Source organism: Pelodiscus sinensis, chromosome 11 (genome assembly GCF_052426305.1).
Source record: "Pelodiscus sinensis isolate ZL-2025 chromosome 11, ASM5242630v1, whole genome shotgun sequence".
In the NCBI taxonomy this organism is placed as follows: Eukaryota; Metazoa; Chordata; order Testudines; family Trionychidae; genus Pelodiscus; species Pelodiscus sinensis.
Genome location: NC_143062.1, coordinates 10,990,159 through 11,011,485, shown reverse-complemented (window position 1 = coordinate 11,011,485; position 21,327 = coordinate 10,990,159). Strand labels below are relative to the sequence as shown.

At 39.2% G+C, this 21,327-nt stretch overlaps 1 protein-coding gene and 1 long non-coding RNA gene across 25 annotated transcripts in view; one reads left to right on the top strand and one right to left on the bottom strand.

Annotated features, from left to right (window-relative positions):
- The window catches only part of PBRM1 (polybromo 1), an 89,984-nt gene that overhangs the window by 61,254 nt on the left and 7,403 nt on the right, over nucleotides 1–21,327 (top strand). For 15 of the 24 annotated variants that reach the window (XM_075939398.2, XM_075939397.2, XM_075939393.2 and 12 more), the window contains 9 exons: nucleotides 685–842; nucleotides 1,772–2,038; nucleotides 4,380–4,525; nucleotides 5,081–5,238; nucleotides 6,716–6,899; nucleotides 7,633–7,843; nucleotides 11,369–11,570; nucleotides 15,434–15,598; nucleotides 19,128–19,283. In XM_075939398.2, the coding sequence (XP_075795513.2) occupies nucleotides 685–842; nucleotides 1,772–2,038; nucleotides 4,380–4,525; nucleotides 5,081–5,238; nucleotides 6,716–6,899; nucleotides 7,633–7,843; nucleotides 11,369–11,570; nucleotides 15,434–15,598; nucleotides 19,128–19,283 (1,647 nt within the window). The remainder of the gene's footprint in view (nucleotides 1–684; nucleotides 843–1,771; nucleotides 2,039–4,379; nucleotides 4,526–5,080; nucleotides 5,239–6,715; nucleotides 6,900–7,632; nucleotides 7,844–11,368; nucleotides 11,571–15,433; nucleotides 15,599–19,127; nucleotides 19,284–21,327) is intronic. The other 9 variants (XM_075939410.2, XM_075939409.2, XM_089781070.1 and 6 more) reach the window with 3 other exon arrangements.
- Nucleotides 400–20,825, bottom strand: LOC149523780 (uncharacterized). Its single transcript, XR_016350414.1, has 5 exons — nucleotides 20,687–20,825; nucleotides 18,300–18,419; nucleotides 12,285–12,414; nucleotides 10,727–10,838; nucleotides 400–534 (listed from the first exon to the last, which is right to left on the bottom strand). It is a non-coding gene; the product is annotated as an uncharacterized LOC149523780 (long non-coding RNA).

The window sequence follows — 21,327 nt, the reverse complement described above, 5'->3', positions numbered from 1 at the left end:
CTAAATGTCCTTTATTTTTCACATTATAAACATCCCATACATAAGAACACCTTTGCTTTCTGCTCTAAGATTGCTAGGTATGGCTCCTTCCAGAACCCACCAACACTGTGTTTGAGTCAGCTAGGGAGGAAGAGAAGGGCCTTGTCCAAACTAGAAAAAGTGGCTATTGCTGATGGTAGTGTCCATTAATAGTGTATATGGAAACTGTGAAGTCACAGAGTGATGCTATCAAAAGGAGATGACAAAGAGGAAAGGAGTTATTATTAAACATATACATTGCAATCTGTTATCCAGAGATCTGTGGGGGGTGCCCCACATTTTCTAATACTGTCGTCAGGAGTGACAGATTCACAGGCTTTTTCCTGACCTTGAGCATAATTTTCAAGGCCAGCTGAGCCAGAATTTATGGACAGCAGACGGTGTTCCTTAAGGCCAACTAGCTTGGTGGCGTTAATTCCCGTTGTGTTCTTGTGATTCATACTTCCATAGGAGAAACCAGCCAGTCAACTTCTTAGTTATCCAAACTTCATTTATCTGAAAAAGTTGGGAAACATTGCTCTAGTTAGGATCAGTGAGGTTTAGATATATCAGGTACTGCTATATATTTGTTTGATTATTAATGCAATCTATTACTGGCTTTACTTCCTTGTGCAATAGAAAATATATACTGTTTTTTGCTTTTAGGGGAAAAATGGTTGTATGGCTGCTGGTTTTATCGACCAAATGAAACATTCCATCTTGCAACACGAAAATTTCTGGAGAAGGAAGTTTTTAAGAGTGACTACTATAATAAAGTTCCCGTTAGCAAAATTCTAGGCAAATGTGTGGTAATGTTTGTTAAGGTGAGAGATTAAATGGACTAATTTGTTAAACTAATTACTGATTTGTGCACTATTTTTTAAAAAGATTCAAAGACTTTTACAGTACCTGTATGGCCTAACCTTTTTCCCCTATCATGTCTTATAGCTTGATACATTGTAGTTCCTCATAGTAGACACAGAATGACATTAATTTACATGTTTCTTAGTCAGTTTGGCGATAGAAATCTCACACACAAATTGTTATCAAATGTGCTGATATTTTGAGAAAGAAATAAAGAAATTGCAATTTTCCCTCAAAATGTTCAGCTTTAGTTTTTATAGGAACGAGGCCTGGATAGCTTGGGGGAATGATAATAAGGTATAGAGTTTCACTTCTACACCACAGTTTGATTCCATCTAGGTTAGTTGTGTTGGATGTTCTTTTGATTGGAATCCTTTTTGGACTGTGTAGAATGAATCAGCTGTCTCAGTCCAGTTCTTATTCGATGCCTTGTTTCTGTAACTCACACAATCACTATGACAGTGGGCTCCAATTAGCATCTTTGTATAATAATCTAAGATTAATGGACATGGAACTTTCATTCCTCTCAACTCAGTGGTGGCCTTTCTGCTTAGAGTTCAAACATACTGGCAAGTTAATGTTGGGGAAATACAGCCAGAAATTATTATAATACCTGGTTGGTATAATAATTAGTATATAATGTAATTCTGATACCTTGCACTGAATTTATCCTCACACATTTAAAAAAAACTGTTGTTCATTTTTGTTTAGTAACTCAGATATCAAACCCAAAGAGAGAAACTTAGTGAATAGATTGTACTTCTGTGATGGGCTTTTTTTGTTCTGGCAAGTGCAGAACAAAAATCAAGCTGGTATATGTAATTTCTGTGTCCATGTTTGTTTCTTGACATTTTCGTCTGAAATGATCCCTTCCCTTCTCTCTTAACAGGAATATTTTAAATTATGTCCAGAAAACTTTAGAGACGAGGATGTGTACGTCTGTGAGTCACGTTACTCTGCAAAGACAAAGTCTTTTAAGAAGATTAAACTGTGGACCATGCCCATTAGCTCTGTAAGATTTGTCCCTCGAGATGTACCCCTGCCTGTGGTCCGTGTCGCTTCTGTGTTTGCTAATACAGACAAAGTGGAAGATGAGAAACACACCGAAACCTTAGAGGATAATAAAGTGGGAGACGGTATCCTTAGTCTTGAAAAGGTAGGTAAGAAAATAAGGTGGATATTGAATTAACTGGATTTCAGTTCATAGATGATGAAAAATGTGAACATTCATGTTTTAGGTCTCACATCCTTCCAAAAAGCTAAATTATTAGAGAAATAAGAAATGATAATCAATCTCTTAAAATGTGTAAAAATATTACATCTAAAATTTGTGTATGCATCCTGCATATAAATAATTGAAGTATTGATTCAAATAAGTGCTACCCCTGTTTGTGTGTTGAGAATGTTAACTACTTGCCTCCGACTTTCTTAAACCCATCGTGTATGTTTTTTAATGCCTTTGGAGTTCTCCAGTTACTTCAAAATACATATTGTATTTAAGTACTAAACTGCATTTCAAATGACCATTTTCTCATTGTGTTAGGTTTTTTCTTAATCCGTTTAAAAAAAATCAGCTTAAGTCTGTCCAAAAGCTAGACTAGACCAATCAGTGAGGCTGAAAATTTTATTTTCAACTTAACCTATTTATTGTAGATATCATTTATATTTAGCTTTTAGGTGTGACAAGCTTTCATTAAATAGAAAGAGAGCAACAATCATTACTTAGTGGTATCATAGGCTTCTCTGTGACATTTTATGATGTCAAACATGGTTTATTTATAGTTTGATGGTTTAAAATATCTAACAGTCAGATAAATGGCATTCCTAAGGACATTTTTCTTGATAATGTATTAGGGAAAAAGTATTGTCTTTTGACTCGATACAGAGAGATATGATGTGAGTTTTGGATGTAAAAATGGGAATTATATGACAAACAGTAGGAAATTTGTATCTGCATTATGGTGGTAATTGTGCTATTTAAGGTCTGAACAGTGAATGCCTTCACCCATAGTAATTTGACCAAATACCTAATTTCATTTCCCCTGACCACATCATCATAAAAACAAAGTGAAGAATATTGTAGTTTTGCTTTAACCATACAAGATAGCCAATTAATGACTTTGATATCAATAAACAGACAAAGTGCCAAAGGACAATCAAATTGATTATATGGGAAAACAGCATCTTTTTATTTGGAATTGCAAAGCTAACCACTTTCACAAGCCACATCTTCACTTCCCACAAGATCAATGCTGTGGCGGTTGATCTTCCGGAGTTCGATTTAGTGGGTCTAGTAAAGACCCGCTAAATCAAGGGTGGGCAATAATTTGTGACGGGGGCCCACTCCAAGAATTTGGAAAGTGGTCGAGGGCCGCAGTCTTCCATGATATTAATTGAGGAGGTGCAGGGTCTGAGATGGAGGATGGGTGCAGAGGGGAGCTTGGGGTAAGGGATTGGGGTGCAGGCGGGAGACTGGAGTCTGGGAAGGAGTTTGGCTGAAGGAGGCAGTTGTGACCTAGGGCAGGGGACTGGAGTGCAGGGGTTTGGGATGTGACCTAGGGTAGAAGGGGATTGTGATCTGGGGCAGGAAATTGGGGTGCCATATCTGGGAGGGGTTATGGCTGCAAGAAGGAGACAGAGGATTTGGGTATATTGAGTGGGGAGTCAGAGTTGGGACAGGGAGGGGCTGGGGTGCCAAAGGCAGGCTGTGACCAGGAGACTTACCAGCCAGCAGCCCAATCGGACTGCCTACCTGCAGAGCTAAGGCTTGCAGAGCTTAAAATGTTTCCTAGCCAGCCTGCCTGCCTGTTTGCCTGGGCATGTGCATAGTGATTAACTGAGCTGAGGAGAGGGAGTGTGGTTCTTCTTGGCAGCCTATTATTCAAACAAGCAGATCCCATTGGCTGGTTTCTGGACAGAAAACAGCCAATAGGATTGTGCTGGGCACTGGGTGGCTCCTGAAACTTCTTCCTCCCCTCCAGTTTTGAAAGAGAAAGGAAGCCCAGCAGCCACATTTCTGTACAGCATGAGGGGCTGCGGGTAAGCAGGGGAGCCTGCCTAGGGCTCCCCACTGCTTTTGCGGGCTGGATCCAGCCTGCGGGCCACATTTTGCCCAGGCTTATGCTAAATCAAACACTGATGGTGCCTCTGTCGACAGTGGAACTAAGAGAAGTCTGTGGGAGCATTTCTCCCATTGACCACCCACTGTGAAGATGGTGCCAAAGCTTGGCTTGAGGTATGTTAAATCCAGTTCCTTTTTTATGTAGCTGGAATTGCGTACCTTTAGTTGACCTTCAGCTGTAATGCGGACTCAGCCTTTTCGTTTTCAGATTGCTGGACTTAAATTTTTTCGATATTTGAGTTTACTTTTTAACTGACTGGAAATAAAATTAAGGCACAGTAAATTTCCCTTTTATTTACTCTAGCACCTTTTTACTTCTTCTATAGTCTATTTCCTTAATCTCACTAGTTTTTTTAATATATATGTGTTGATGTAGGAGAAAGAAGATGTTCCAGTGGAAATGTCAAATGGAGAACCTGGTTGCCACTACTTTGAACAACTCCGTTATAATGATATGTGGCTTAAGGTTGGGGACTGTGTCTTTATAAAGTCACATGGCTTAGTGCGACCTCGGGTTGGCAGGTAGATGTATTTTCTTAATTTATAAATTGTAGCGATGAAATTGGCATAATTAGACAACTAAAATCGACCTGTATTATAAAAAGACATCTATATATTAAAATTCAAGAAAGGAACAGAAGGAACCATCCTCTTTATGAAACACTGCGCACACTTCATAGAATATTTGAGGTGGAAGCCTACCAGTCAAATAGTAATATGGTGGATGTGCTGATTATTTTTCTTTTGCCTGTCCTAGGTCAGAATATAATTGTCCTAATGTGGGAGAAGGTGTTGGGCTACTGTTGTATTGCACAATAGTGATTCAAAGACCTTAAAATTGAGATTGGAGCTTTAAGTGACAGTAATTAAGTAGCAGTAATAAATTATATAAATGAAGTAAAGTACTACTTAACCAACTAATAACTGTAGTATTCCCATTTTTAAGTGCATATAGAGTTCTTGACTCTTTTAATATATCCATCTTTTAATGACAGCTTTCATAACCACCTACTGTGTCTGTTATAGGAGAGGGAAAGTCCTTTTATTTCTTTATCAATGGTTTGTTTTCTTTTTTAGAATTGAAAAGATGTGGGTACGGGATGGAGCTGCATATTTCTTCGGCCCAATCTTCATACACCCAGAAGAAACTGAACATGAACCAACTAAAATGTTCTACAAGAAGGAAGTATTTTTGAGTAACCTTGAAGAGACGTGTCCCATGACGTGCATTCTAGGTATGTATTTACCATTTTAAATTCAGTTGGCTAACTCTTTTCCTGTGGGAGTGTGGTGGGTTGTTTTTTTTTTAGTCTAAAATCGTAGCTGTGTGTGGTTCTATTTAATTTTTTTTCTTGTACTATGTCGAGGGAAAGAATGGATACGTTACCCAAAGTTACTTTTTTGGGTTTCATAATTAATCGCCGTTAGGGCTTTCTGCAAGATCCATCCCTTTCATGTATTCCTACAGGTTGAACCTCTCTAGTCCAGAACTCTCTGGTCTGGAAACATCTGTCATCCAGAATGATTTAAGTTAGCCGGATGTTCACTTTTCATGCGTGTGGCCAAGTTTCCTGTAGTCCCATAAAGTTTGTTTACAGCCACGAGTTCTGGCTTTCAGTGTTCTGTGCTGTGATTTAGCTCTAATGTACCCCAAATGTCTTCTAAGAGCCCAGGAAGCAGTGGCAGTGTTGGCAATGCTGCTAGACAATATTGACCTCCTGTGGTCAGGAAAATTTGGAACTGGTCAGGTCTCAAGGGTGCTGGACTAGAAAGGTTCAATCAGTACTGTAACATGAGATTTGACTTGATGACCTTCTGAGGTCTCTTCCAGTTCTATGAACTATATTTATTTTAAAATCAAATACAGAGCCCCTATAAGTAGGAAGCAGAAGACTATGAAGTCCACAGGGACTTCTTTATTCCAGTCTGATGTCTGAAAAAAGCACATTGTAAGGTATTAGGAGGTAGTGGGAAATTATCCCTTGAATAAAAAACAGGGGTTTTAAACTCAGTAATTTATTTTGACTTGTTGGATATGTTTTTGCCATGTTTGGGATGCAACAATAAATTCAGTTGAATGATAGTAATGAAATATTTTGTGGCCGTATGTAATTTGCTGTGGATTATTTAATTGCTCATTTTTAGGCTTTCTAAAAACAGTGAACCCTGATTATCTGATCTAATTGGGATCAGGGCCAGATTGGATAAACCAAGTCTCCACCTGTCAGCCGCACAAGTGGCAAGTGGTTCAGTTAATGTGAAGAGCCAGATAGTGGAGACTCAAATAAATGGTATTCTGCTGTATTGGGTTCTTTTAAAAATACTTTTTTTATTTAGAAATTCTGTTTGGGGGGCTGGGGATTAAGGTCTATCACACCAAAACATTTTTTATCTCAATTATTTTTAATCAGGCTTTTTGTTTTCTGATTCTCCTGTCCTTTTTTATTTTCGTAATGATCTCTGTTGAGTGTGTGTGTGAGTGCAGCACTCCTCTGATAGATCATATGATTGTTACTATGAGCAAAGTGCAGTGAGAGAGTGAGTGTGAGTGTGTGTGTGTGTGTTCCATTGAATACAGTGAAACACCATGAATCTTCAGAATGTATGAGATGGGTGGAAAACTGAGTTTCTCCGGTCTTTGTGAAATACTTCATGTTAGAGCTATGACATCAGGGTACGACTATTCCTTTCCCTTCTCTCTTACTTTTGCAGGAAAATGTGCTGTGTTGTCATTCAAGGATTTCCTGTCTTGTAGACCAACAGAGATCTCTGAAAATGATGTTTTACTGTGTGAGAGCCGCTACAATGAAAGTGACAAACAGATGAAAAAATTTAAAGGGCTTAAGAGGTTTTCACTGTCTGCAAAAGTAGTGGATGATGAAATTTACTACTTTAGGTAAAATATGATTGGAAAAAACACTTCTTTTTTTCTATTCCACGATTCAAAATTGTAACAAGTAAGGATCAGATCAGAGTGATCACAAATATTTAGAAATAATCTCAGCTGTTACCTTCATATTTTGCTTCCCTCCTGTCCACTGAACTCCAGGTTTTGGTAAAAGCTGTTACATTTGGGATCTATACAAAATAATAGTGTTCCGTGCCATGTAAGGGTATCAGAGTGAGGCCCAAATATCCTCCCAATTGGTGGACGGTATTATCAAGAGAAATATTCATTTGTTTCCCTGTTTGTGTAGACGGACCCATATTAGGTTTGCTTGAGGTAGCCAGCTAAAAATAGCAGTGTCGTTGAGGCAGCAGCTTGGGCTAGACTCCCAAGGGCACAGCCCAGGAGCCAGGTGGGTTTGAGCTTGGGTAGCTAGCCCAAGCTTTTACCTGGGTACACTGCTATTTTCAGTGCACTAGCCAAGCAGAGCTAGCACATGTCTGAGTACAAACGCACCTGTTCCCTTGGCTACATACTCAGGTAGCTTGTTATCCCCACCTACCCTGCTACCTTTAGCATGCAAGTGTGAGCAAAATTAACCCGTATCTCTCTACCCAAGCTGGGAAAAACATGCTCCCAACTGCTCCCAAACATGCAGTGCAGACATACCTGCTGAGAAAGGTCTATGATTGACCTGTCATGCAGAGAATAATTGTTTTTTCCTTTTTTTTTCTCCCCTCAGAAAACCTATAGTTCCTCAGAAGGAGCCATCTCCACTGCTGGAGAAAAAGATTCAGCAACTAGAAGCAAAATTTGCTGAATTGGAAGGGGGCGACGAGGACATTGAAGAGATGGCAGAAGAAGAAGGTGAAATCATCGAAGCACCATCTATGCCTCAGCTTCAGACTCCCCTGTCAAGTGAACTGGATATAATGCCATACACTCCACCACAGGTAAAAACTAGAGTGTATTCTCTGTCCTTGCCCCACCCCCCTAATAATAAACAAAACCAAAATAAGTGTAGTTCTATCCACCAAGGAGGTTTGTTTAATCTTAGCAGCCCAGGGAATAATTTCCCAGAACATTTCTGTGTTCTAACCTGGCACGTATTGCTGTAGTGTCAAATACATTCAAATGGGGAGATATATTTAAAGCAAACTTACACTATTATGTGACTGGGGTGTTATTTTCTCATAGAACGAGTTCTAAAACAGGCTAGTGGATTTTATTGTGTGTATGGATGTTGACTGAACTCCTGATACTCTGAATTTACATGAACATAATAGATATTTGAAGTTCCTTTCTTATAACGAAACATGCAGCATAACTTTGAAAAGTGGTTTGTGATAGGTGGGTGCTCTGCTTGATACCCTGAAATACTGAATTCCCACTCAGAAAAATAAGTCTCTTTTGGCACTAAAAGTGAGGCACTGAAAATTACTAGTCATCTGTCAATATTTGGGTTGCTAGACTGTAATTTCAATCTGAATTAAGACTTTATTCTGAAGTCTTTGAAAGGGAAATGGTCAGACTAGATGATCATAATGGTCCCTTCTGACCTTAAAGTCTATGAGTCTATGAGAACTTCAAGTCTTGTGGTGTTCCGGTTAGGAAACAGTCAAATTACATAACTGTCTAAAAGCCTGATAGATGGGGAAAGGAATGAGCCAGAGTCTTTGTGAGTGGAGACAGGTACGTGGCTAATAGATGGAAAAGAGGAGTGGGTGAAATTGTGACCTGCAGCATGGGCTTGCTTGAACCTAAGCGCCTGGAAGGTGGGCAGGCCATCGATTAATTCTTTCTGTATAAAGATGTCTAGGTCAAGGATTCTCAAACTTTTTCTTTCTGACCCCCTTCAACATGCGGGCAAGAGGGAGACTCGGAGCTCCGGGCTAGGGATGGGCCCTCGGGCATGGGCATAGTTTGACTTCTATTTTGTGGAGGGATAGGAGCCAGTGGGACTTGGACCAGCTCCAGATAGCAGAGTCAAGGGAGGCACTTCTACCTCTTGACTCACCTCAGCAGACCAGCCAGCCTGCCAAAAGTTCAACTCCAAAAGTTGAGCTCAAAAAGATTGATGGTACATGGGGTTGCCAGGTGTCCGGTATTCACCCGGACAGCCCCAGTATTTTTGGCTCCTGTCCGGTAAAAAAAATTCAGATAATACCGGACATCTAAAATGTCGGGTATTTTCTGTATTTTTTCCCGGCCAGGAGGCGAAAATGCCGGGCACCTGGCAACCCTACAAACACTCAGCACCCGGCCTCTCCCCCCCCCCCCCCCAACCCACCCCCATTCTCCCAACCCAGCCCCCATGCTTAGCTGGTTCCCCAAGGCTGCCGGCACAAAATGGCTGCTGGCCAAAAGAGCTGGGGGAAGCAAGGCTTCCCTTGGGTCTTAGTGTTCAGCTTAGTGCTGTTCCTATCCCTGCACTTTAAGGGGACATGCTGTTTTATTTTAATTAATTTTATTTTATTTTATTTTGGCTTAAGTCCTTGGCGTCCCTTCCCCCCCACACACCCCCCAACAACTTTGGTCTCCCCCTCCCCTTTTTTCCCCCCCTTCAACAGAATTTTTTCCTGTTTTTTTTGGCGGGGGAGGGGGGGTTGGTATTTTTGTTTCAACCATCTGGCAACCCTAATGGTACAGGAAGGGGTAGCTGGGGGCTGTGTGTGTGAGCAGGGGGTACACTAGGGGCTGTGTGAGAGCAGGAAGTAGGTTGGTTTAGGCAGGGGGGTTCGCTAGGAGCTGTGTGTGAGTGGGGGGGCCGGGGGAGCTAGGGGCTGTGTGCCAGAAGAACTCCCCTGCTCCCCAAGAGATCTGCTGACCTCACAGCTGTGTGTGTCTGCCTGTGCATCTCTTACCGGCTGTGTGAGCTGAGGAGCAGCCATAATCCCAGGCAGCAGCCACAGCTGCCTGCTGCATGGCACCAGCCAGAGCTGCAGCTGCCTGGCTTCCCACCTCTGATCCGGCCAAGGGGCAAGGAGAGGAGAATGTGGAGCTGCCCCCGGGATTGCTCTGTTCTGGCACTGTGGGAGGGAAAGGGGCAACCAGTGCACAGAGTTTGAAAGCTACCATTCAGTGCTGTGGAAACATAACCATACACCAGTATATGGAAGAACGGAGTGATTGGAAACTAGTAGGCTAACACCATGGAAAAAGATAGTTTTTCCTAATTAAAATGTTGAACCTTATCAGGTGCATGACCCCCGCAGAAAGCAGTGCAATTGGGGACCAGAGGACGTGGATGATGGCATCAGAGTGCTTTTTGCGCTTGTTAATATTAACTTTTTCATCAAACAAAAGTTGTGGGAAAACAGCAAAAATTAACTGATGATTATGCCATGAAAACTAAGGAAAGGAGAAGACTTTGAAGCTGATAAAGTTGCAGCCTAATGAGCCATTTAAAGAAATAACAGAAGCTCTTCATCCTACATGAGTACTTCTAGACAAGGGGTTCTCAGATGTCATTGCACTGTGACCTCCTCCTGTTTAGATGGGTAGCGCGGTAAAACTAGCCATGGGTGTCTACCCATGCTAGGGAGCACGCTCCCAGTTGCTGTGCAGATGTATCCAAAGATGATTGTCTAGTTGCATGAGTGGAAAAGATCATCCAGTAATAGTGTTGAGCGAAGAAAGGAAAGGGGGAGGGGGAAGATCTATGAAACAAGACACAGTGTTTAGAGAGAGAGTGGGAAAGCCAAGGAGGAAAGCTAGAAATAATTTGAGTAAGGCTCGTCACCATAAATATAATGTATTTACTCAAATGATATCTGCAGCACAGACATTTATAGAATGAGGCTTGAGATGTAATTAAATTGGATTTATTTTCTTACCTCAGCATATCCTTTTGGTTTCTTTAATCGGTTTGCAGAGTCATGGCCCACATCTTATTAATCTTCCTTGATCTAGAACAGTGGTTTTCAACCTTTTTTCATTTGTGAACCCCTAAAAAAATTGAATGGAGAGCAGACATCTTTGGAAATCTTAAGCAATCATTGTGCCCCAAGGGCTCCATGGACCACAGATTGAAAACTGCTGGTCTAGAAGGTCCTTTATTTGTTCCCTCAATCACAAGTTTCCAAAATTTCAGTTAGGGTACATCTAGACAGTGGTGCTATTTTGGGTTACGTCCAGTATCCTGAAATAGCATTTTCCACGTCTTAACGGCAAGCCTATTATTTTGAAATGCAATCGAAATAACGGGTTTGCTATTTCGACGTCCCGGTAAACCTCATTCCATGAGGATTAAGGAACTTGTTGGAATAGAGGTCTATTTCAAATTTCAAAATGGACTATCTTATTTCAAGCTAGCACCGCTGTGTAGACGCACTCTTAGTGCGTCCACAAAGCATTATGTATTGGAAAGGTTATTACTGAAGCACAGGAAGTTTTGATGCTTCCACAGTTTTTAAAGGCTTTTGTATCATGTGAAGAGCCTATTGTATAGTTGTGATCATAACCCATTTTTCTTACAGTCCACTCCAAAGTCTGCCAAGGGCAGCACAAAGAAGGAGGGATCAAAAAGGAAGATCAACATGAGTGGGTACATCCTATTTAGCAGTGAGATGAGAGCTGTAATTAAAGCTCAGCACCCAGACTACTCCTTTGGAGAGCTCAGCAGGCTTGTAGGAACTGAATGGAGAAACTTGGAAGCAGCCAAGAAAGCAGAGTATGAAGGTAAATGAAAGCTAAAATAACATACTTGTTCTGCTTTTTCTTTCTGTACAAATGCAATAATTTTATTCAGATAGGTTTAACTATTAAAAGAATACATTTTGTAGCTTTGTATGTGGAAAGGTTTAGATAAATGTTAATGAATTGTAGGAGAGACATAGAAAATATCTCACTATTTCACTGTATAGTGCAAGATATGAACGCTGCACGTTAGAAGTACAAGAGAGTGTCTCTGCCACAAAGTATTTTTGATTGAACACAGAGACATACAAAACAAGAGAACTACTCAGAAGTGGAGAGGTATGGAGCTAACATTGCTGGGGTGAAAGTTGGGAGGGAAACCTGCTTAGGAGTCATTTGTGGAAGACTTAAAGAGGCTTGGAGGAAGGCAAGCGAGAAAGCTTTGTGGACAAGGAGAGGGAGGCTGTTCAAAGCGTGGGAAGCAGGTAAGAAGGCATGAAACAGATCTTGGTAAAAGAGGTTTTTTGGTTAATTAAAATTGGGCTAAAATAAAGTAGGACAAAATAATAAAATAAAAATTCAGGATACCTAATCCATTACAATACTGTGGATATACTCTTCTGAACCTTAGCATTGTCCAACAGTTGTATCTGATTTTGTTGACATATCCTATTCCCTAAATGAATCCTAGGATGCTCTCTAGACCAAAATTATCCAGGCATAAAAATACTCCATAAGACACTTTTCTTTTCTTACCTGATATTCATCAGTGGGCTTGGAACCTTTTAATCAAACTCAGGTCACAGTTGACACTCCTCAAGAGATCCCTGCCTGCGTACAGATTCACCATCATTTAAATCTCTTCTGCTGGTATTCACTATTGCTGCTATTGTTAAGAATGTGTCAGCATTTTCATTGTAAAGCACAAACTTTAGATATATATTGTACTGCTGTTGTAAAAAATGTACTTGATGCAGGAAGCTAGCATATGAAGTTTTGGCTTTAAAACAAATAATATTTAACATTTTAAGTTATAAGTTTGCTTTTTTCTTAAATGTTTTGTTGGCATGCTCATAACTCAAAAGCAGCTTTGGTTTTTAAACTAAAAAATTGCATGATATCACGTCTCCCGCCAGTGGATTTCCATAATGACTCTTTGCAGTAGTAAAGTGTAATGAGACTCTGTGTAGTCAGCTGCAGGTTATCTGTTGCAAACTCCATAAAAGAAACAGTAATGCTGCTCCATCATGGATGAACCATACAGTCTGACATTTTTCCTATGCTGTAGTTCATCACCATACATGTGCATAATACCTTATATGAGAGAATTGTCAGATCCCTTTTTATGTATTGCCTGTCAAGAACGGTAGGATGGTTAGCATGTTTAACCCATTCACATTAGAGAAGCTAGATTATTTGCTTTTCCAGCTGAGTACACTACTGTAATACAGTGGTAGCAGCAATGCCTACTCTAGTTAAAGTTGCGTAAGTGATTCCATTTTATTTGTCTTTTTTTATTTGCTTACAACAACTTTCCAAAGCTTTCAAGTTAAACTTGAAATTTGCCAGGCTTGGTCCCTCCTAAAAGTTAGGGTGCTGGTGTTTGGTTTCTTTGGTGGAGGGTGTAGGGAAAGTCAAGACATCTGTCCTGTTTGAGTATGTGGGGGTGGAAGAAAATATTTTCCTTCCCTTATAAAAACACACAAAATTCATGCAAGTGCTGATGTGGACACTGCATTGTAGGATAGAAAGCTGAAATATGGTGTGATTTTTACACCTCTATTATAAGGGTTTTTTCCCCCAGTTTTATGGTAAAAATTGGTTTGGATTTGGCTGAATTTGACCTATTGAAAATGGAAACTTGCGCATGTGGGGTATAAGCTGTACAATTTTTCGCAATATTCATGCACATATAGACTTACTGCACATGCCTGCATGGCTGACTTAGCTGCACTGTAAAGAATTTTGTAAATATGCACTAGGAATGAAGCAAAGGAAAAGTGAAGTTCAAGCAGAGGGGCATCTTCCAGCCTTATAAACCATGTTGAATAGGTCATTCCAGTGTTTCATACCCTGGTCTGAAGTATTTGGGGTTGGAATCACTGAACTTTATAGTGACTCCCAGCTGAACTTTCCTACGTCTGGGTCCCACCTCTGCACTGCTGTAACAGTTTTGTGATCTGTGCCCGTTCTTACATCAGTAGACAGATTTTAGGTAGCATTGCCCTGCATTAGGTGAGTCTCAATCCTATTTCAAGACTCAGCATTCCAGAGTTGAAGTTACTAGCATTACGGTCATATAGAAAATATGGTGGTAATTCAGCAGAGTGTCTAAAGGGATTCTCCTTCTATCTTATCATTGTTTTAACAGGCCAAAACTAAAGGAGAGTCTGAGCAGCTGGTTCTGTCTTGTCTCCAAATTCTTTAATCACTCTGAAGAGGTGTGTCCACTTTCCTTCTTTGGCATCTCCCCTTAAATGGCTTGTGTTCTCTGTTCTCAATCCTATATGGATTGCCTGTAATAAATTCAGGAGTTCTTATGCGTCGTCATCCCTTCCCGAAATGATGGGTGAAAACACGGAAGGAAATGCCTAGAAGAAATGGAACTGGTCTTTCAGTGTATTTATATACTTCTAGGGGGTTGCACAAGCAAGTTACCCATGAAACACAATTGTGTGATAAAGACTTTTAGAATTCTATGCTGGTAAAAGCTAGGGTTTAGTCATTAAATATAGAATTTAATCCCATTGCTGAACTTCTTAGCTTCATTTGACAAAGAAACCTTTATTGATGTTTTTAGTAACAATTTTCATCTTTCACATACTTCAAGAAAACTTTTAGTCCTACCATTCATTGCTGTTAAAATCGACAGAGGTGTATGCTGCATTCATTCTTTGTTGCTTCTCATTGCTTCAGTAGGATATAATATTCAGAGGAAACAAATCAGAAACTTGCATGCCCAAATAGCACCTTGCACGGGCATTTGGAATACCCCCTTTTCCCATTTAAAATTGTCTTCTCCTCAGATTCCTGTGCAGTCGAGCTTTTATTCTTATGGTAGTAGTGAGGAACTTGATCTAGTTACCAGTCACATTCACAAGCTAAAGAGCAGCACAATTTGAGTTAGACATCTGTAGCTAAAAAGGAACTGGCCATCAGGGAACTGTGATGGGGAAGGGAGAAGACAGGAGGAGAGGCAGAGGAAGTATTTTTGGTCCATCTATCTGCTGCTTGTTATGTTCTAAAACACTAAGGACCTATCTACACTAGGGAAATCTTGCAAGAATTTCCCACTCTTGCTATTATTGTTTCAGCTCCACTAGTAGTATGGATATGAGGTGGCCTGATGTAAATAGGCCATTGATTGCCATTTGCATTTTAAACACTCTTATGACCTTATCTTGCGTGGGGCAAGTCCAACTGACAGAGTGCTTGAAATGCCAGCAGCAACTTTGAAATGCCAGCAGCAACTGGTGGCACGTCAGCACATGAGAGCTCCCAACATTGCAACTGCTGGCTTAGCTGAACCAGTGGTATCAAAAGTGGGAGAAGGTTGCCCACTTTTCCTAGCGTGGACCAGGCCTAGTGCTGGACTGCTGCTGTCATGTTGGTAACACTGGTGTTGTGATTAAATCTGTTGTTTGACTTTTTAAAATTAACTTTTTAATCAAACAAAACTTCACATTTTTAAAACGTGATGGGATTATTTTTCATGATAGGTTCTTTACGAGTTTTTAGCGGGAGCCAAATGAAATCAAATTATATGCTGTATGAGTAGAATAATCTCTTCTATTTTATATTAGACTAAACTATGCCAGTGTTTTAATAGTCCTCTTTAATGAACAGATAATATTTTGGAATTCTGGGTTACAAAACAGAACTGAAAATCTAAAATACTTTTACAGAGCGGGCAGCTAAAGTTGCTGAGCAGCAGGAGAGAGAACGAGCAGCACAGCAACAGCAGCAGAATTCCTCCCCCCGGGCAGGCACTCCTGTTGGGGCTCTTATGGGGGTGGTGCCGCCACCAACACCAATGGGAATGCTCAATCAGCAGTTGACACCTGTTGCAGGTAAAAAGTAGGAGCTATGACCATTTTTTCCTCATCCACTTTATCAAACCCCTTCATAACTCTGAACACTTCTCTTGGGTCACTATTCCTACTGAAGAAAAAGCTCAGCCTCTTCAGCATTTCTTCATAATAAAAAACTTGAAATTATCCTGATTCTCCCCCCTCCCTCCCTCTCCCAGTAGTTAATATTCTTCTGAAAAAGGCTGTAAAATAGGTTCCTCCTTAGTCAGCAGAGCTGCTCCCTGTTTGTATTCCCTCATCTGTGTTCACATTACTTGTTAAAGGAAATATTGGCTCCCATTAGAACTGCAAAGGGAAGTGAGCTGGATTTCTTTTAGTGCATGCATCTTCAATGGAGTGTTAAGGAGGATCAGTTTAAAATCTTTTATTGTTGGTGCCATGTGAGACTGAAAACTCCAGCCTGACTTTCAGATTCCAGTTGGAGTTTACAGATTTGTCGGTTTAAAAGGTTATTTTCTTGCAAACAGATCTGGGATAATTGAGACAATAAATATGAAATCCCACATTGCCATTTTTACCAATTTACTTCACAGAATAAAACTGCACTCTGAGGGATTTTTCCACAAATCTGTATTATCTGGTGGTGTGATTAGCAGTAATAATCCGACTGTGCCCTGGAGAATATGTTACGGGAATCCATCCTATGTTGGCAGGAGTATGTATTAGATGTGAGCTAATTAGGTCTTTTCCTTCTCCAGTATCTAATTCTGTCACCGATTACTTAAAAAGGTCACATTAATTTAGTCAAGTTCTAAAAACAGAGCTTTGTACATACAATTAAAGTATATTTTATCTCTCCCTTAATGCATTCGAGTTACTTCATTTGTTCTCAGTATTGTATTTTGGGTTTTTTGTTATTTTTTAAGGCTGCATCCATACTTAAAGCTGGTAGTTTGAAGTTTTATTTTCTGTTATGACCTCTGAATTCCTCTCTGGTCAGTAGGGTGCATGGATGTTCAATTAAATACACGTTTCTTATTTGGCTTATGATATCCAGACTGCAAAGCATTTGTTTACAGTAAATTGCATTTGTCTTTTAGTATCTCAGACCTGTTAAGAAATTCAGGTTTTTCTCTGAAATTCTCTGAATCTGGTTGTTCATCTTTTGCGTTCAGTTGTTATTCCTTTAACAGATTTTGCTTTCTTACATTCTCATCCAGATCATTTGCATATGTTATAAACAAAGTTCCCCACCACCACATTTATTATATATTGATCCTTGTTTTATACAAGCAAGGGAAGTTGCAAATTTCAGCCTTTCGTGTCTTTATATTGACCATCAATTTACATTTTTTGTGGGGAATCTTTTCATAGCCAGTAATGCACCCTGTGAAACCTTAAGTTCTGCATGTAATATTTACTATTTACTTTAGCTCTTGTGGTGAGGTCTTCAAATGCAAAACTCATAATTCAAACGGATACAAATTAATTTCCAAAGTGTGTCTTCGTTATATCATGCAAAATACTTTCAGATAATTTCCTTACAACTGATAATGGAGTTGTCAGCTTCCCAGTCTTCAGGAGTCTTTTAGTAATGAGGTGATAGAAAAATTAAGGACCATATATATTCAGTTCTGTTACTTTCATCTGCGTGAAATAATTCTGTGCGGCTATTTACAAGACTCTTGTACAGCATCTGAGAAATCCTATCGCTTTCTAAGATGCATGTTTAGGAAACAAATCTTCAGTCTCTTGTAAAACTATATATGCACAAGAGCTTCTGTAAATAACTGTGGCTTATATGGAGAATGAGGGAAAGTACAATTCATTCAGAAGATGTAAACAGATACCCAAGGAGCCCAAAAATAGGTTACCTATTAGATTTATTTTTATTAATCAAAACTGTAGTGGAAACTGCACATTGAAATATGAAAAGTAGTCACATAAACTATGAGCTGGGCTACTGGAAGTGACCCTTACTGAAGATTTCACTGCAGTTATATTAAGTCAATTGGCTGTTGAGTCAGTATTCCATTAGTCATGCAGCATAAATAAGCTTTTGAATTTGAAAGGAAAGATTCAAGTATCTGATTTGAAGATTTGACTGCAAGCTGATGTAGTAGGACTTTCATGCTACTTTGGGACCACTTAGTATATGGATATTTTTGTCTGATTTTAATTTTTTTTAATTAAAATGTGCATTGAAATATATTGATAAATTCATAGAGACAGTTCAAAAATATTTGAAATGGACATCTAGTACATTTAAAACGTTGAGCTAATTTTTTTTGTTCGTCTAAAGAAACTTGTAATTTGAGTGGGACCAAACCGCTGTGTCTTGGCTACTTGCTGTTTTTCAGCTACAAATGCCCTTTGCTTCAAAACTCATTAGTTCTATTAGAGAGAGAGTGATCAATAAGAACTATTGAGAGTTATCCATAGGTCTTGATCCAGAAAAATCTGCATTCTTCAAGGTGTCTTTTATATGGGTTGTTCATTGTCAGTGCGATAGAGACTTTAGACATGGTTTTTCAGCATGTACTGTAGATTCTTCAGTATTTTGCATATTTACTCTTATCTTCTGCTCTTTAGAACCTTCTCCAATCCTGAGTCATCTTATCATAGTTTTCATAACATCTTTTCTTAGCTATTTGATCATTTTGCATGGTAATGTTAGCAAACATCAAGGGACTGGAAACAACAAGTTAAAATTCTAGAGATTAATAAACACAATACACACCTGTTCCAGCTTGCTTACTGATGGTACTGTACTTGTGGTCTTCCTGACTCCCAAAGAATTGAGATTGTTGGCAGATGGTCCAGTATAGTCATCATGGTATCTTTTTCTTTATTATGAGGCCTAGGAAGTATCAGAGGTCAAATTCTTGCCTTGATTTTTATGTACCATGTAAATCATTTTACTTCAGTGGGATTGCTTGGGGTGAACATTGATATGGCCCAGCACAGTCAGAATGATCACATTTTTATCTTCCACTTAAACATTTGCTCAGGTTGTATAGAAGGTAATTTTTTAAAAAACTACCCAAAACACAATCCATTATATTGAGTTAAAGAGCATGCATTATAAATACTCTTGATAGAGGATTTCCGCATGCAGAGCATAGAAAAATGCTTAGAGAATTGTATACACTCCAATTAGGTTTGGCCATAGAGCTATCCCATAAAGTATGGATGTGCATAAATTGATGTCCTGAGTGTTATGCTGTTAATTTGAATACAAATGGCAGAACTTAATGCTACCTTAAAATTCTTTCACATTAGTAACATTTAATTGTGGCTGAATGTATTCCTTATGTTAACGTGTATTTGAACATTCAGCTTTTTTGTTCCATGAAGAACATTACAAATACACTAAATACTAATTCATCCAAAGTATGGTATTTCATATTTATAACTTTTATTTTTATTTTGTTCATTCTTGCAAGATACTAATTGTAGTATTGTCTTGCTGTACTAAAGGTGCTTATTTGTGGGTCGTGCATGTCTTATTATTTAGATCATATTGCATGTTATTGATGCATGTTTGAAATTTGTTGTGTCCTTCAAGGCATGATAGGTGGCTATCCGCCAGTGCTGCCACCTTTGCAGGGCCCAGTTGATGGCATTGTTAGCATGGGCAGCATGCAGCCACTTCACCCTGGGGTGCCCCCACCCCACCAACTTCCGCCAGGTATGCCAGGCATCCCAGGCATCCCACCACCGGGTAAGAATGTCCTCTCATTCACTCATTATTTCATCCTCATGTTCTCGCAGTTTAACCAGATGTTACAGAAGTATTTGAAACTTGTTTGTAGCTTAGCTGCTTGACTGTTGCTGAATGTTCCAGGTATGTCTAACTGTAACATGTGTGCCATGCTGCTGATTGTACCAGGTAGATCCCAGTTGTCTGTTGGAATGTTAATAAATGTTGACAGAACAACATATACAGCATAATGAACAAGCAGCAAAAGATTTACCTGGTGAAATATGACTAGTCAAAACGACTAGCCAGAAGTTATTTGGGCATCAGTTTACCAATGGCTTCAAACCCTGAAAGCAGCTTAGTTCTTATCCTTGAATTTCAGTAGAATATATAATTATTTTTACTAGATTCATAGGTGAGGTTTCTTCTTGCCAATGCCTGAGGAAATTTTTTTTTAAATTATACTCAAAGACCATTTAAATGCACACAGCTGATTAAATATTTCTGTATAGCAGTAGGTCAGGTAATCAATTATATATACTTATGATAAGAATAGAAATTGCCATTGTTATATTGTCTCCAAATACCAGTTTGAAGGCAGTCCTCATCCTTACTTTGCAATCTATAAAATGTCCAGTTGTTGGGCTAATCGTACAATTGTGTGCAATATTACAGGTCAATATTAGCCTTCAGTGCTAGGGATTCAACAATATGTTCTCTCCCAGACCTGAAACTCATTTAAAGTATATGTTGGTGAAGTGACTCCCTCACCATCAAAATTTCCATTGACAAAGAACAGCATTTTTCTGCATTTGTTTTAACTTTCACATTAAAAAATTAAATTTCCGAGCAGAGCAAAAGATGAATGGTTGCATTTCTGTGCTTTCCCACACTGCTCTGATAGTGCCGTTGTCTTACTCCTGTTCTGAGATTGCTGCTCCTTTCCCCTTTTGCGCCCTCCCCCAGCATACTCCAGTGTTGCCTTTTAAAATGTTGCGCACGCTCAGTGGGTAAGCACAGAAAGTCGTATCTTGGTATCCTGTTTGCATTTTATTTCCCATTTGCAACGACAGTAGTTGCTTACCTGAAGTCCTGTTAACATGGTTCTATATTTGCATGTAAATGAATAAAGTCAGTCAGTATTAGATCTGCAACCTGCCTCCTGAACTAGTATGTAAATTCACATTAACTTGATAACTTGAATGGGTTTGGTACTGTAGCTTATTTATAGACTGCAAGATCCAGCTGCATACCCTGCTCATAGGTTGGTGCAATTTAAGAGCAGGGTGGTTTGGTTTGGGGGATGCCCCTCTATGCAGACTTTTAAGAAGTCACTTGTTCATTATCCCAGCTGGATAAATTGACATTATAGATTCAGCATTTTTTAACTGAAAGGGTAGAGATTCAAGGAAGAAATAATAGACCTTGGATGGAAGGATCCTCAGAACCTTATCTGGAAAGTGTCAAATGAGGGAAGGACCATTCTCAAGTAGTGGAAGAGGAGAGGTTTCTTCCATCTCCACCCCCACAAAATCTCTTACATAACCTAGTCTTTGCATTAGCAGAATTCTTGCCAGTAGGTTTGTCACTGAAAATAGATTTGAAACAAGGATGTCATTAGTTTGAAAATGAGCTAAATTTATGCTTAATAAACGTTAATGAAAAACTTCGGTGACACATCTTTTAAAATCAACTTCAATCACCGATGTAGAACACTGCACACAGATTACATCTGGTAGAATATACACATACAGTTTTAACTTGAAAGTTAATTCTATGTGATTATGATAAGATTAAGCAGACACGCAAATACAAAGAAATGTCATAAACTAGACAGCTCTCAATTAGGTTTGTAAATTCATCTTTGAATGTGGCTTACCTGGTCTGTTCCCTGCTGCACTTCATGTAGTCGGGAAAATGTTTAAAATATTTATGCAAACAATTGGAAAGACTTCATAATATGTAATTTCCAAAGTTAAAAAAATAAATGGACAACATTACTGTTTTACTCTTAAGACTATGTTCATTTCAATATTAATTACAAATTGTTTTTCTCATTAGAAGA